This window comes from Fusarium pseudograminearum, chromosome 2 (assembly GCF_000303195.2).
Source record: "Fusarium pseudograminearum CS3096 chromosome 2, whole genome shotgun sequence".
Lineage (NCBI taxonomy): Eukaryota > Fungi > Ascomycota > Sordariomycetes > Hypocreales > Nectriaceae > Fusarium > Fusarium pseudograminearum.
In genome coordinates this window covers 1,360,188-1,373,781 of record NC_031952.1, presented here as the reverse complement: position 1 = coordinate 1,373,781, position 13,594 = coordinate 1,360,188, and the positions used below count along the sequence as shown (strand labels likewise).

Below are 13,594 nucleotides of genomic sequence, written 5' to 3'. Positions count from 1 at the left end.
TATATTTAAAAGAGAAAAAGAATATAGTATTTTTATTTTTATTAAAGATAATATAAATAAAGATCTATTAAAATCAATTTTTATGGCGGCGATGTACCTGATGCACATTTGATACCCCTGCGGACTGTAACAGCTCTGCACGGGCAGCCAAGTAAACTCTCGCCCAGTCAGAATTGCTAAGCCACCTTGGGCATGTGTCAGAGTGAGTCGGGAGATAAAAGACAAAGGTTGTTTTTTGTAAGCCACATTGATTATTGACAGACAGTCAAGGCACATGTTAAATGCAACAAGCAATCAAGTTGGTGGGGGGTCAATCGCAAGCAGCTGATTGATGATCAATCTCGGCTTTCAAGCTGCAATCGTGATCGATCAAGAACATGATATATATTTGCATTTTGTGCGGATGCTGCAAGCACAAGTTCTTTTGTCGGAGAAATCCCGTTTCCCTTGCAACTTCCCAGCATCTTTCTAAGTATCGCATTCCGACAACAACGAACCTCCATCCGCGGCTGCTACCCGACCGATGGAACCCAAGTACCGTAAAGTACATGCGGGGGGAAGCCTAGACTGCCCCCCATGGGGATTGGAGACCACTAGGGCGGCTAGAGTTATCCACCTCGTCTGTCATCTCTTACAAGCAGAAAATACTTTTCCGAACCAATCACAACAACTCTCATGAATCTCAACCCCCCGAGTCTACCTGGTTACGGCAGGTAAATGGTCGTCTACAGTTACCAAAGTAGGTCTCGCTTTTCGCCGACGTTGAGCGAGAAACTTGGCACTTTAACTAGTGGCTCAAACGAGAGCTGAACATTTACGGAATCATCGTGGTTTTTAGCGAAAATACCATTGCATACTCGTTTCCCAGCTTTTATATCAGTCTTGACGTCCATTTCTTGCAGTGGTATTTGGAGACCGGATCATTGTCGGTCGATCTCCGGGTATCATACCGTGTTAGTCAATTGCAGGCTCACCTCGCTCATGTTGTACGCAACCGGAAGGTACAAATGATGAAACACACATCATTGAAAAGTGCCCTCCTTTTTCTCGAGATAGGTTGATTCAGTGGCACTCATACTTTTTCACACACGTGATATGCTTTCGTTCAATCCTCGACACATCAGATCACAACCTTCACATCCAATCAAAGCTACTCCTCTTTTTTCCTCCTCACTACCGCCCTTTGCGCCGTTTACTTGGAGAATCGAAACGCACGCGATAACTTTTTTCAAACTGAAAATCGCTTCTCTTTTAGGGTGTAAAGCGGAGACAAGGCCGGTGCGGAGCAAAGGAAGAGAGCAACACCAGGAATATCCGTAGTTCCTCGTTTATCTTTTCTTGCCCTTCCCTCTCCCCCACGACGCAGTCGCGTAAAAAAATCACGTACCCATGCTAGCCATGTTATGCTATGCTCACCAAGACATACTGTGTCATGTTGCAACCACGGCATGCTGCTGATCCTTTCGAAACGACAAGACATAGGCAAGGCAAACCTGAGACTCCAAAAAAGCAACGACATGGCCGGAACAACCGCTCAGTCGCCCCCAAACTCTGTTCTCTCAAGTGATGAGATCGGGTAGATCAATCAGGCACTTGGGGGCTGTGATATATATCGGACACGGTGAGCAAATGTGTTATCTTCTTGCCCAATGTGATACCTTCCGAGTGTCAAGTTACACAAATCACAATACTCTTGTCGTATCTTACCAGAAGCTGGACACCTGTGGCCACCATCCTCATTATTTCCTACCTCCGCCGCTGTACTCGCCTCCACGCAACTGCAACACACCCGTGCAGCTACAACACCATCACAAATCACGCTGGTGATCAGCCTCTGCGCCAAGGTCCAGGGTCCTTGCTCATGAGCGACGTGTTGGGGGTCTCCGCTCGCGACTTTGTTGAATCAACCAAGTCCTGGGACACTTTTATTGGACGGCCAGCATCGGCCAGCCTTGTCTTTGTCAAGCAGTCGTCTTACAAAGTACACCAGCCTAAATGGCTCGCGTGTACATAGTTGTACTGGGGAGTTACGTTTTCACTTGAATTGGGGAAAACCGATGAACCAGGTTTCCGCAGATGAGCTTACGATTAGCCACTTTCAGAAACCATCCCGGCCACTGTTACCAAGGACGGCTTACAAACGTTTACTATCAACGGTAACTTTGTATGGAAGGATGCTGTTAGTATTTGCTAACCCTTTCAATGCCTGGGCCTGGTGTGTGAGTTTAGCTCAGACAAGCGAGTTCTGGGGACTTATGGAGGTGCGGGGACTGGTGGTCGGTGCGTGTGGGGTAGTCTAGATTTAGGATCTTGATCCAGACGCGACTGAGACAAGAGTTCTCTCTCTACGCATACACATGGACTCTTGCTTGGTCTTTTCCCGAGCTATGCATTGGAACATGAGCTCATGGATACTTACCCTGTCCTGTCTGCTGCACCATGCCGCCGCCACTATGCAGGTATTTTACTCTGCCCGCTGCCCCCTGAAGGTGCAGACCGCTAGATGATGGGTGATGGATATTGGCACTCAATCGTCGGGATTGCCCCCGCGTGAGGCTTCGTTTCCCCGTGGGGTTTTTTATCATAAACCGTGTAAGCCGAGCCCACCCTTTTTTCTTTCCGCCGGGATGTTACCGAGTCCAATGGAAGAAGGTTTGTCGACAATTCCGAGCTACGGTACGCTGTATCATTTGTTGACCTGATCAAGTTAAAACTTCTACAGACACCTGGCCTGCCTGCCTGACTCGCATCTGCACAAGATGCTATGCCTTGCGAGTTTGGACGTCCAGGTAGCTGCACCCTCGACACTGCCTTGCCCTGGAACGGCAATAATTAGGTTCAGCCTACTCAACATTTTACGTGCTGAAATCCGGAATCCCCAAATGATCCGACATACCCTTTGTATCCGGGGTAATTAAGATGCGGGGTCGGGTCAGAAGTCCATGAATACGTATACATATAGCATGGGCCATCAAGAGATGGTCTCCGGGAAATCGGTTATTTCCCCGTGACTTCTCATGTTTCTCTCTGCCGTGTCTACAACTCGATTTGAGGCCTCTCAGATCCAGTTCACTTGCTGGTATATCACAGTGACACGAGATCGTCGAGGTAGCCCGAATCGTATCAAGGCGTGTTATACTTGTGATACAAGAACAGATTTAGAGAATGTCTGATACTGAACCAAGACACCAACAATAATCACTGGCTATTACTGGCATGCAGTCCATGTCTTGGTCAGAGTGACTGCTTTTGTCAAACACACATTGGCTACCTACAAAGGTCTTTGATCGCGGAGCCGCCATTGCCCAAGTACAAATCGTAGCCACTCAGTATCCCTTGCCGAACCCCTCGCGTCCTCTTATAACTTGAGGCCCGCCTTGATGAGTGAGCACCAAAGCCAACCATGACATCAAAGCAGCTTTGATGTCTCACCTCGCTCTTCCCCAGCCCTTCAGCCTTGGAGGGAGTAGCCAACTTGACCGCTCTCGCTGCCAAGACGAATTAGACGCTGTCTCATTTCTTCGGCTCTTCGCCTATCATCTTCCAGGAGTGGCTGGAAATCACACTTGTCGACCCAGCTACCAACTCCGTGCTGTAAGACGTTCCTCGCTCGGAGACTGTTGCCCTGTATGTGGCCGACTGAGCCGTGCAGCGTCATTCGCTCCTTGCTGCTATTGTAGGCGCCACGGTGCAGAATGTTATTGTTGTAGAATACAATGTCACCTGGCTCCAGCTTGACTATGAGCTGGTTAGGCAATGATTTGGCAAACGGGTCAGCGTCTCGCTCGGTCGAGGTCCTTGCGCGCTTATGTGAACCAGGCACCACGATGAGAGACTCATCCTCCCACAAGGCAAAGTTATACTGAGCATGGTAGGCATGCTTGCCAAGACGCTCCATCTCTTCCTCCTGACTAGCCTCAGCGGGGATGTCGTCGCGATGCCATCTCAACTCAAAGTCCTTTTCTGGCCTAACAAGCATATTGAAGAGCTCCATCACGAGATGCTCATCCTGGCACTGCAGCAACTGCTTTACAATACCCAAGATGGTCTCAGAAAAGTACAGCTCAGTGAATAGCTCGTGGCCTGGAAGTTCAGGGTTCATGAGATGCTGCACGCCCCATATTCCGTGCTCGCGCGCTTGGCTCGCGTCCCACGGGGGGAATTGCTTCGGGACCGTCCGTACAAACGGCCATTGTCCATCGCGGGCCAGCTGGGTCGCTTTTGAGCTAACCCCACGCAACGCTTGGAGTTTATCACTGTCCACGATCGACTTGATGACGACAAAGCCGTCTCTGTCTAGGTCTTGGAGGTACTGCGAAGTCGGCATGGTAATGATGTGATATTGCACCTGTCTGTCGTCTATTGCGGCTTACAGTGGTGCGGTGCGGCGCGGAACGATGAACTAGCCGGTGGACCGCCGGTAAAATAGGGCAGAATTCCGTGACCCCTCTCTTGAGCTACCCAAGTATGCTAAGCTGGGGGGATGCAAGGCTTGTGGCAACCGACTCTGTGGCCAGAAGGGCTGTCTGCAAGGTCAGACAGTGTAGCAGATGTTGGAGATGCTTCGGGGTATCTCGAGACGAAGCGAGACTTGGCGCGGATATGTACAGAAAAGGGTTTCAGTGTTGTTAAACGGTTGCAAGTCGTCCCTTCTTTCGTGCTACGAGCCCTCTTTATCAGACGAATGTGGGGAATTCTGCACTACTGTATGACCGGCTTGTTGCATCTACGATGTGGTTCAAGTAACGTAGCAGTTGGGAATATCAATTCGTAGTCAGACACCTCGCTTGTATCGAGATTCACGCCAGTATCAACTTTTTGCTGTCATAATCGTCATTCATTATACCGATTCCCAATCTTCACTACTAGAGCCATTCTATCTATCTGCCATATTGGTATTCATCGTAATCCCTCAGTTGCACGCCTCGGCAGACCACCGCACAGCAAATCCCTTGACAGTCTTTTGAACATCCAAATCACCAGGGTCGTTCTCAAACAACGGCTTGTCGAGTCTTCGCTCAGCAATCTGCTCCACCTCGAAGCCTTGCTCACGCGCGATATCAAAGAAGCCCATGTCGAGCTCCTTCTTCCACGGCCGGTAAGAGGTGAAGAATACGTAGGCGACGCTCTCACGTGAGATTTTCAGCGTCTCCTTGATCGTATTGACCATGTTTCCGTGCTCGCTGTGTCGGAATAGGAGATCGGCTAGGATCAGAATATCGAAGCGTTCCTTGTGAGAGTCGTCGGTTGGGTTCAGACGAGCCAGCAGCGGGACCGAGTCTGCGCCCCAAACAAAGCCCATGGCATCGACGGTGTTGACGATACGGCCGCGGGGCTCGACAGTCTCGTCACACTCGTCGACGTTCTTTTGCATGATTCTGATGATATCAGGGTCCGGATAATCCGTCACGACGACCTTATGCGCCCCAAGGATAGCAGCGACAAGACTAGGAAGACCAGCGGCAGCACCGAGTTCAAGAACCGTCTTGTCCTTTACCCGTGAGGGATCCTCCTCGAAGAAATCGGCAATCATCTTTGCGCCGTTCCACAGATGGTGAGCCTCGGTAGGGCTGGCGCCGACGAGATGCAACTTTATGGGCTTGCCGCTCTGCATAGTGAAGACCTGGGATGTAGGCGGGGGCGTAGGGGGGCAGTAATCCTCTGGGTCGTCCATGAGGTCGCCGAAGCCGTAGTCTACTTCTCCAGACATTGTAATGAGTGGTGGCGGTGGTTTAAAGGTAAGTCAGTGTAGGCCGGAAAGATGAGTTTTCGAGTGAGATTCTGGCGATCCGATTTAGTGGCAAAGTGCAGAGATTCCGTAGGCTGTGTGAAGCTGGTCTTGAGACTTCGGCCTCTTTTTCTGGTGTTTTCTCTAATTTGCTTCAAACCCCAGTCTCTAAAGACAAAGTGCCGTCGATCGATATTGTTGAATGTCGTGGAAAAAAGAGTTTTGATCTGAGTGGTGGGCCAAATGTGCGCTCACAGTGCGTGAAAAATCCACCTCTTTCTTTAACGCCATTATATGCGACAAGTACGCCAACAATAGCAATATACAAGAATAGAAAATGCGCCCATTACCACAACCTCAAACCCGCGAGGCAGAAATAGAAGACCAGAGTATTCTCTACCCGAATCGCTGTCGTGCCAACTCCCTCAGCATACTCACAGTGCCCTCCTCTCTCTCCATGTAGGCCCTCTTCCTCTCCTCCATCTCCTCCCTCTTGGCCCTGTCGATCTCTTCTCTGCGAATCTCCCTTTCCGTCTTGCGTCGCTGCTCCCTCTCTTTGGCCTTTTTGTACTCGTCTAATGAATCTCCGCCGCCCATGAGCTCCTTCTCGTCGGTAACCTCCATGGCGCCTGGGCTCTTGTCGCGGAACGAGCGCATCTTGTCTGCAACGGCTGCTTTCTTTTCGAGCATGCGCTCGCGGGTCCCAGCTTCAGCACGCGGAACCAGATCGTCGAGGCGTTCTTTCTGTAAAGTCCTGTCGGCTTTGCGTGCGTTGCGAATGTCTTCGATGGATGCTTGTTTGTCTTCCTCGGCAAGCTCAGCACGTAAAGATAAATCTTGGATCGTGGGGATGCCTGGGCCGGAGCGCCGTGCGCGATCTGATCCTGGGAGGGTAGGTCCATAGTCATCGTCGTCATCCTCGCTACCTTGGTTTCTTGTATCCTCGACGGGCTCCTCTCTTTCTTCCTCTTCCTTGTGCACTGAAGCACGTCTTGGTCGAGATGTAGCTGGATTTTCCGCGGTGATCCGAGCAAACGTCTCAGGGTCGTACCATCCCTCTGCAAGTTCATTGCGATTCCATTTCCCAACAAAACTCTTCCATCGCCCCTTGACCTCACGATCATCCATTTCGTTCATGTCCTTTTGCTTCTGGACACTGAGATATTCGCCAAGAAGCGATTCAAAGGCATTCAGATCTGCTTTTGACAGGGGTCTGGCATCAAACGGAAGTTTGACTGCGGCTTCTGTTTTGCGATTTGCATGATCCCGATGTTTATGAGATGAGCGGTGATGGTGATGTCTGGATGATGAATGACGATGACTTGGCTCAGTTAAACGACCTTCATTTCGAGATGATGATGGCAATTTTGATCGTTCATGCGCCGGTGATCTTGAGCGTGCGCGCGTGCTGGTTTTATGAGTGTCGCGATCGTGGCTCCGTCTGTTGTGAGAGCCATAGTCCCGGCGCGGTGACCTTTCGCGGACCCTGTCATGATTCCCCATTTTGACTCTGTTGAATTGTGGCGACTGACTTGGATACTGAGACATGCGGCTCAAATTCAATGAACCAATATCAAAACATGTAGTTAAAACAAGTTCAAAGCTCTTAAAGAGATGAGATTTTGAGGTCAAGGGATGGCACAGTGCGCCCCGCTTTTCGCCAACGTTACACTACCAGTAGCTTCATTATCTACATACATATATTCGAGATATATTTTATACATCAAGATTTCTAATGTTCCCTTTGACACGCGAGCAGAGGAAAATGAACTAGATCATACGCAAACAACTGTTAGGTAACGGACGTATCTTACCACAGTGTTCTTTTGCGTTTCTATAGTGTTCTTGATCGCTCAGCGACCTTGCTATCCAGGTTATGCTCACAAAAGGGTATATCATATCATCCTCCAATCTGACGAACTCCTCTGAGTCATGACAGTTTCCTCCATTCGATCTGTTTGCTATTTTGTTGTATTAAGAGCATCAGGTAGTCAATAGATCAGCTCCGAGGTCATCCTATTCCCGCATAAATGCCTTCTATGCCTGGTTCTCTATTTCCGCCGGTGCCTCATTGTTGCCATGAATGACACATCCCAGACATTGGCAGTCATCTCCACATGGGCAACTCGCTTCCTCGCCCGCACAAGAGTCTCCAAATGGATAGCTGACAAAGAAGAAGTCATTAGCCGACAATGCCTGCTCTTCACTAATACCGGAGGCTGCTTCGGAAGGAGTCTGTGAGGCGACTGGCGACACGGTGCCTTCAGCGGAACCGATAGAGGGTGTAACCACCGTGTTTGTGTTAATGCTGTGTCCGTTTGTTGCTGGTATCTCGCCATTATGCCCGTTGGTGTGTCCATTGCTGTGTCCGTTGACATGGGTGTAACCTGTATCCATCATGCTCTGCCAAGCCGATTTCACATAGTTCTGCGTCGCCTCGTTATATGGATGAGCTGCACAGCCGACACACTCACACGAGGCACCACAACTGCATTGATGGGAAGTACCCGCGGCTGGGTGCGGAGTTTGGAATGGTGTCGCACCAGGCATACCATAGGGTGACGACATGCCTCCTTGGCTAGCAAACGTCATCGTAGCCATGACTTGTCTCCATTGTTCCGGTTGAAGAGGCTGCAAATACGATCCATACTGGGGTGGGTAGGTGAATACTGTAGGTTGAGGATAGTAGGCATACATGCCATTAGGCATCATGACGGGTGCCGGAAAAGACATCATCATACTATTAGGCGTGGGTAAGTCGCCAGACGGTATAGTATCAGTCTTTTGGTCAGCCTTGGGTGAGTCATTCTTCGAAGAACAGCAACTCTTTTTAGGTTTTGGAGGACTGGGTACAGACGCGAGTGTTATAGGAGTAGACACTGCGCCGTGTGCATTTCCTCCTCCGCAACAAGAGCCGACTTTGGGTGCAGGCTGGCTTGATTCCTCCGTAACTTGTGTAGTTGTCATTGAACCTCCGTGGTTGGCCGTTGTCGTTTTCGAGCTGTTCGGGCTCAGAATAGGGGTTTGGACGTGTGAGAACATTGGGTACATGACAGGACCAAAAGGGCTTTCTGCAGGAGTCATTCCCATGCTCCCGTATGGGTTCATATCAGCAAGGGGTGTGGCAGGCTTTGGGGAGGCGTCCTCAAAAGAAGGTAGAATGTTGAGCATTTTAGGATCCATCCGCTGCAAAGCTGTTGGGTCAACTGATTCCCTTCGGCTCGAGTTGCTCCCTTTGGAACTCGTCTTTTGCACTCGATAGCCTGTGCCCGGGGTCTTGCTAGCAGGACTTTGAGGTGCAGAGCTGTTTGCACTGTCGCCATTTTCGGGGTTAAGAGTTGGTGATTCGGCGCCTTTGCTAGGACCACAATGGCAGGCTTGTTTCTTGGGTATGGCAGCCGTGACCCTTCCGCAAGAGCATGGGCGGGAGGCCGGATGGGGACAACTACTCAGAGGTCTACCCGGCTTCCTAACAGGCACCATCAGTCGCTCGTTGGCGTGTGTACACTTGGTAGAGCGATGGCCCCGGATACAAGGCTCGCTACAAGGTCAAGAGTTAGTCAAATTTACCGAGTCCTGCGGGTGCCGATCAGGCCAGGCCAAGCGGCAACGTACCAAGCCATTTTTATTCCATTGATGAGAGGCATGATGAGAAGGTCGTCTGAGAAGTATTATGTACAACGGGTGACAGAGGTGGAACAAGGCGGATGTGTTGTAAGGATTGTGGCCGGCGCAAAGCCGCAACGGGAGCGAGCCTATGATGAGAACGCGATTCCTGCGAATTCCGACATGGAAATTTGAGGATCCGTATGAAGCGACGCAAATTATTCGGCGATGATCAAAGGCTTGGAATGTTTGCGCAATGAGCGAGGGGCTACAAAAGATGAGGTTTGCGTCGGCTACAGCGCAAGTCGTCGATCTCGGTGTGGGGGTTCGATATTGGATACAAGCCTGTCGTACTCGAGGTTTGTGTTTTATGGGATGATTATGAGTGACTGATTGAAGCCCAATATGCCTTTGGATGGCGTTGTGTTGAAAGCAGAAGGTGAAACAAAGCCAACAGCCCGAGGAAGTGCGATACTGAACCAGGCCTAGACTTGTCTTGTTATTCAGGGACCCAGGACCCAGGACCCAGCGCCTGCGCCTGCGTCTGCCGCTCCCTTGTCAGCAGCAGGAGCGAACAGCGGGTTTCTACCTGCAAAGGTGCATCAGTCCCCCCCACCATGCGGGGGCTGCAGCGGACAAGTAGACAAGCTAGCCTAGCAGGAAGCGCTCCAAAGGGTGTCGAATCCTAGCGAGGCACTTGATTAGCAAGATCATTGCGACGCTAGTGACAAGCCAAACTGCTAAGAGGTGCATCTATCGTTTGATGTCTTGTCAGGTCACCGCGGAATGGAGGTCGGTTATATTTACGGGATACAGATGTATGATATTCAAACGTAGTAGACGAGTGAGTTAGCAGTATAGTATCTGGCGGATAATTTTCAACGTCTTCGAAATGAAACATGACTTCATTCCCATGACAACAGCCTTCTCAAAAGCCAAGGCCGAATTCATCCCGCAGGCCCCGTTCCTTAACACAGACAACGAACCCATCCATACCATATTCCGGCCGTCGGTACGGAGCAGTGCATTTGGTCGGCCGAAGCCGATGATTTACCTCCGTTGGACGACGGCCGAGAGTCTACAGCCTCGGTATGATACCCAGCAACTGTACACCAACACAAGATAAAATATATTAAAAAATTCCCAGACTATCAGATAGCCTCGAATACTTTAAAATCCCTCTCTACCGCAATTCTTTAACCTTCTTGCCGCTTCTCTCTTGCCTCCCCACTACCGTATGCTCGCTCCATCAGCCAACCTGGCCGGTGAGCAAGTTTCCATTGGCTCACAGGCCCCGGCCACTTCAACACCATCATAGCTCATGCACAAGTCTCTTGCCCTTCCCTTCCCTTTTTATCTTTCTTCCTTCTCATCTTGTCTTTGCCTCATGCACACCAAGATAATCCCTTTCGTATCATTATTCTCCGTGACGTAACGTACCAAGTCATACAACTTAGATGTCATGAAAGGCACGGCCCGCTGGCTCAGCTCGTGCGCAACTCTAAGCATCAGAAGCTGCAAACCAACCAAGATACAGTGATTACGAGACTTATTTCCATGGAACCTTGTCCTTCTCATAATAGCGTTGCATTGTCTCTCTGTTCTAGGCTCATCTCCCGTGAGATCCTCGTCTAGTTTCTTGCCACGGCTTCCCCTAGTTGCTCAGCACATCTCTTGATATTGGATCTTTTTACTGTGATCTTCAAAGACCTGGCGTCACACAGCGACTCGCGACACATCGGATTCCTTGGTCCGGTCTTGGTATTGGCTTTTAATCTTGCGCCGTTGAATTGCGCCATCTTGCAGATTGAAACGGTTACGCTTAGTTCATTAACTGGTATCCTCGAGCTTCGCCTATCGTTCGTTATGCGCCCTTTTCCTTATCCGAGTCATCGGAATCCGCAAACATGTCCACCGCTCGCATCCGCCTTCTAGGCGGTCCGGCTTTGGACGCCTGTTCTAGCTCCTTGTTTCCGCTCTCAGTGGGGGGCTGTTCTGAAGGTGCTGGTGGCGGTTGACTCCCAACAGCCTCATCCTCGTCCATTGGTTCTCCAGCCACATCATCCTCCTCAATCGGCTCGCCTTCGATATCATCTTCATCAATGGGTTCCCCTTCAATGTCGTCCTCTTCCACCGGCTCCCCTATAATATCGTCTTCGTCGATCGCCTCGCCCGGCACATCATCCTCTTCTTCAACCGCAGTTGAGACTGGCAGTATCCGTGCTTGTGCATCTTCTACCGTCTTCCATTTGCCCTTCCTCTCTTCGTTACTCTCCTTTTCAGTAGTAGTCGATGACAGTGGGGTTTCAAAGCTTCGAACAAATAGCTCCTGGCTTTCGGTTGGGAAGACACACCATCCCTCCCAAAGATTAAGGACAAGGTGAATGCTACGCTTCCACTTTTCAGCGCGCAGACGACCCCATTTAAGTCGCTCAGCCATTAGACCTAGTGATTCAAAGGTCTTGCGGTCCTTTAACGATGTCTCGAATAGTTGCCGAAATCGCCAAGCGTGTCGCACGCCGCTTGTCGATGAGGATGACAGTATATCACTTACGACATACAAGCCTACGAGGCTAGCGGCACTGATATCAACGCCCTCCTCCTTCGACGCTTCTTCCTGCACGCTCGATTGTGCATCTTTGGTGTCTGGTTTCTTCTCGGGATTTGCACCGGTAAGAGAAATTGGCTTCTCAACGTTGAATGTAATCATTCCCACAACCTCGTCGACTCCACGGCTTGCATGAGCGATTGCAAAGCTTGTGATCCTCGCGACGTCGCCCTTCCTTAACCTCGACATGGATGTTGGTAATCGCGCGAGCAAATGTGTGAGCTTGGCCTTGTCCAACGGGCTGAGGAATGTTTTCTCGGACTCGGGATCGGCAGTTTCCCGCTTGTTCTCCTCGTCAAAATCCTCATCGTCTGATGAGTTGTACTCTGAATCCGATACGAACTCATCGAGTTTGGTTGTGTACTCGAATTTGAGATTCTCCTCTGGGGCCTTCCACGCATGCGAACCGTCGAAAAGGGGGACGTATTTGCCCTTTTGTCGTGATTGTTCTGAACCCGTGATAATCTCCCATAACCTCCATCGATACCATATACCACCTTGACTTCTTGCATCCCATATCCACGCCCATTTCTCTTCCCTCTGAATCTCAGGTCGTGACATTAGCAGTGCCTCAAACTCTGGGCCGTGCTCGAGAACTCTTTCGATGACCTTGCTGATCAATTGGATGGTTTTGACGTCCGATGGCGGTTTCACCGGCACGTGTAATAAACTAGACCGGTTGACGCCAGCGCCGGGAGGGCCATATGAGGTAGGAGGCGCAAATCCTTTGTGAAAGCCGTGCTGTGCGGGAGCGTTCTGTGGTCCTGATGATTGTTCGACAGGTTTCGCTCCAAAGGGATGAGACGCCGAGTTTGAACCAATGACTGGTAGCGCTACAGAACTTGCGACAGCTGAGGAAAGATGTCGATGGAGGGATAGGTAGTAGCCATAGCCCAGGTACCGGTTCTGCAGCGCATTGACCGCTGCCTCGATCTCGTTTGCGGGTGTATCCTGGGACAATACCACGATCGAAACCGCATGTTTTCGTTCCGATCCCGCAGAGCCTGTAGAAGGAGTAATTTTGACATTCTCAACTACCAAGTTCTCTGGAATCAGCGCCTTGATCGTAGCTGGTGAGGTTCCGGGTGGTATGTTCGACAGCCGCAGCGTGGGCTTAGCAATCGCTTTCTCCTCGGCTCGATTTGTTACACCATCCATATCCTCGTCATCACTCGTGTTGAAAGCTCTGGATGCCGGAAGTGGTCCTCCACTGCCGCTGCCCTCGTCATAACCCAGTGCTCCTTTCTCACGAGGCGTCCGCGCAAAGTCTTGGAAAGATCGCTTCTTCACGAATGAGGACGGCGGTGGTCCCAAGCTTCCCGGGCCACTCTTTAGTCCTGAGGTGCCAAAGTGCCGTCGACCGAGTCCCGAGGGAGGCGGCGGGCCTCCAAACCCTAGTCGAGGGCGCGGAGGCGCTGAAAAGCCAGGCGCGCCATGACCATCGTAATCATCGTCGCGATCAAAACTCTTGACAAATTCGTTGTACACGGCGGCGGTTTCGGCCTCTTCTCGCTGTCGCTTGGCTTCGGCCTCTGCTTTCTGCTTGTCGAATGCAGATTGTTTGGATGGTTTTTGAAGCTTGGCTTCTAGGTTTGGGAAGTCAGGAACGCCCTTGCCGGAGGACATTATTGGTCTCGTGTCGCGAATGATTT

General features: G+C 50.6%; 5 protein-coding genes across 5 annotated transcripts, besides 1 other annotated feature; all 5 read right to left on the bottom strand.

Moving 5' to 3' along the window:
- Positions 1-84: a repeat region.
- Positions 85-3,451: 3,367 nt separating this feature from the next.
- FPSE_05043 (uncharacterized protein) lies at positions 3,452-4,327 on the bottom strand (the record flags this gene model as incomplete). The annotated part of the gene is made up of 1 exon (XM_009258161.1): positions 3,452-4,327. One exon carries the CDS (start codon positions 4,325-4,327, stop codon positions 3,452-3,454), a length of 876 nt encoding a protein of 291 aa, XP_009256436.1.
- A 585-nt stretch (positions 4,328-4,912) lies between these two features.
- FPSE_05042 (uncharacterized protein) lies at positions 4,913-5,710 on the bottom strand (the record flags this gene model as incomplete). The annotated part of the gene is made up of 1 exon (XM_009258160.1): positions 4,913-5,710. One exon carries the CDS (start codon positions 5,708-5,710, stop codon positions 4,913-4,915), a length of 798 nt encoding a protein of 265 aa, XP_009256435.1.
- Positions 5,711-6,124: 414 nt separating this feature from the next.
- On the bottom strand, positions 6,125-7,231 carry FPSE_05041 (uncharacterized protein; the record flags this gene model as incomplete). The annotated part of the gene is made up of 1 exon (XM_009258159.1): positions 6,125-7,231. One exon carries the CDS (start codon positions 7,229-7,231, stop codon positions 6,125-6,127), a length of 1,107 nt encoding a protein of 368 aa, XP_009256434.1.
- Positions 7,232-7,765: 534 nt separating this feature from the next.
- Positions 7,766-9,375, bottom strand: FPSE_05040 (uncharacterized protein; the record flags this gene model as incomplete). Its single annotated transcript, XM_009258158.1, has 2 exons — positions 7,766-9,269; positions 9,299-9,375. 2 exons carry the CDS (start codon positions 9,373-9,375, stop codon positions 7,766-7,768), a joined length of 1,581 nt encoding a protein of 526 aa, XP_009256433.1.
- A 1,823-nt stretch (positions 9,376-11,198) lies between these two features.
- On the bottom strand, positions 11,199-13,568 carry FPSE_05039 (uncharacterized protein; the record flags this gene model as incomplete). Its single annotated transcript, XM_009258157.1, has 1 exon — positions 11,199-13,568. The coding sequence occupies one exon, from the start codon at positions 13,566-13,568 to the stop codon at positions 11,199-11,201; it is 2,370 nt and encodes a 789-aa protein (XP_009256432.1).
- Between the last annotated feature and the right edge of the window lie 26 nt (positions 13,569-13,594).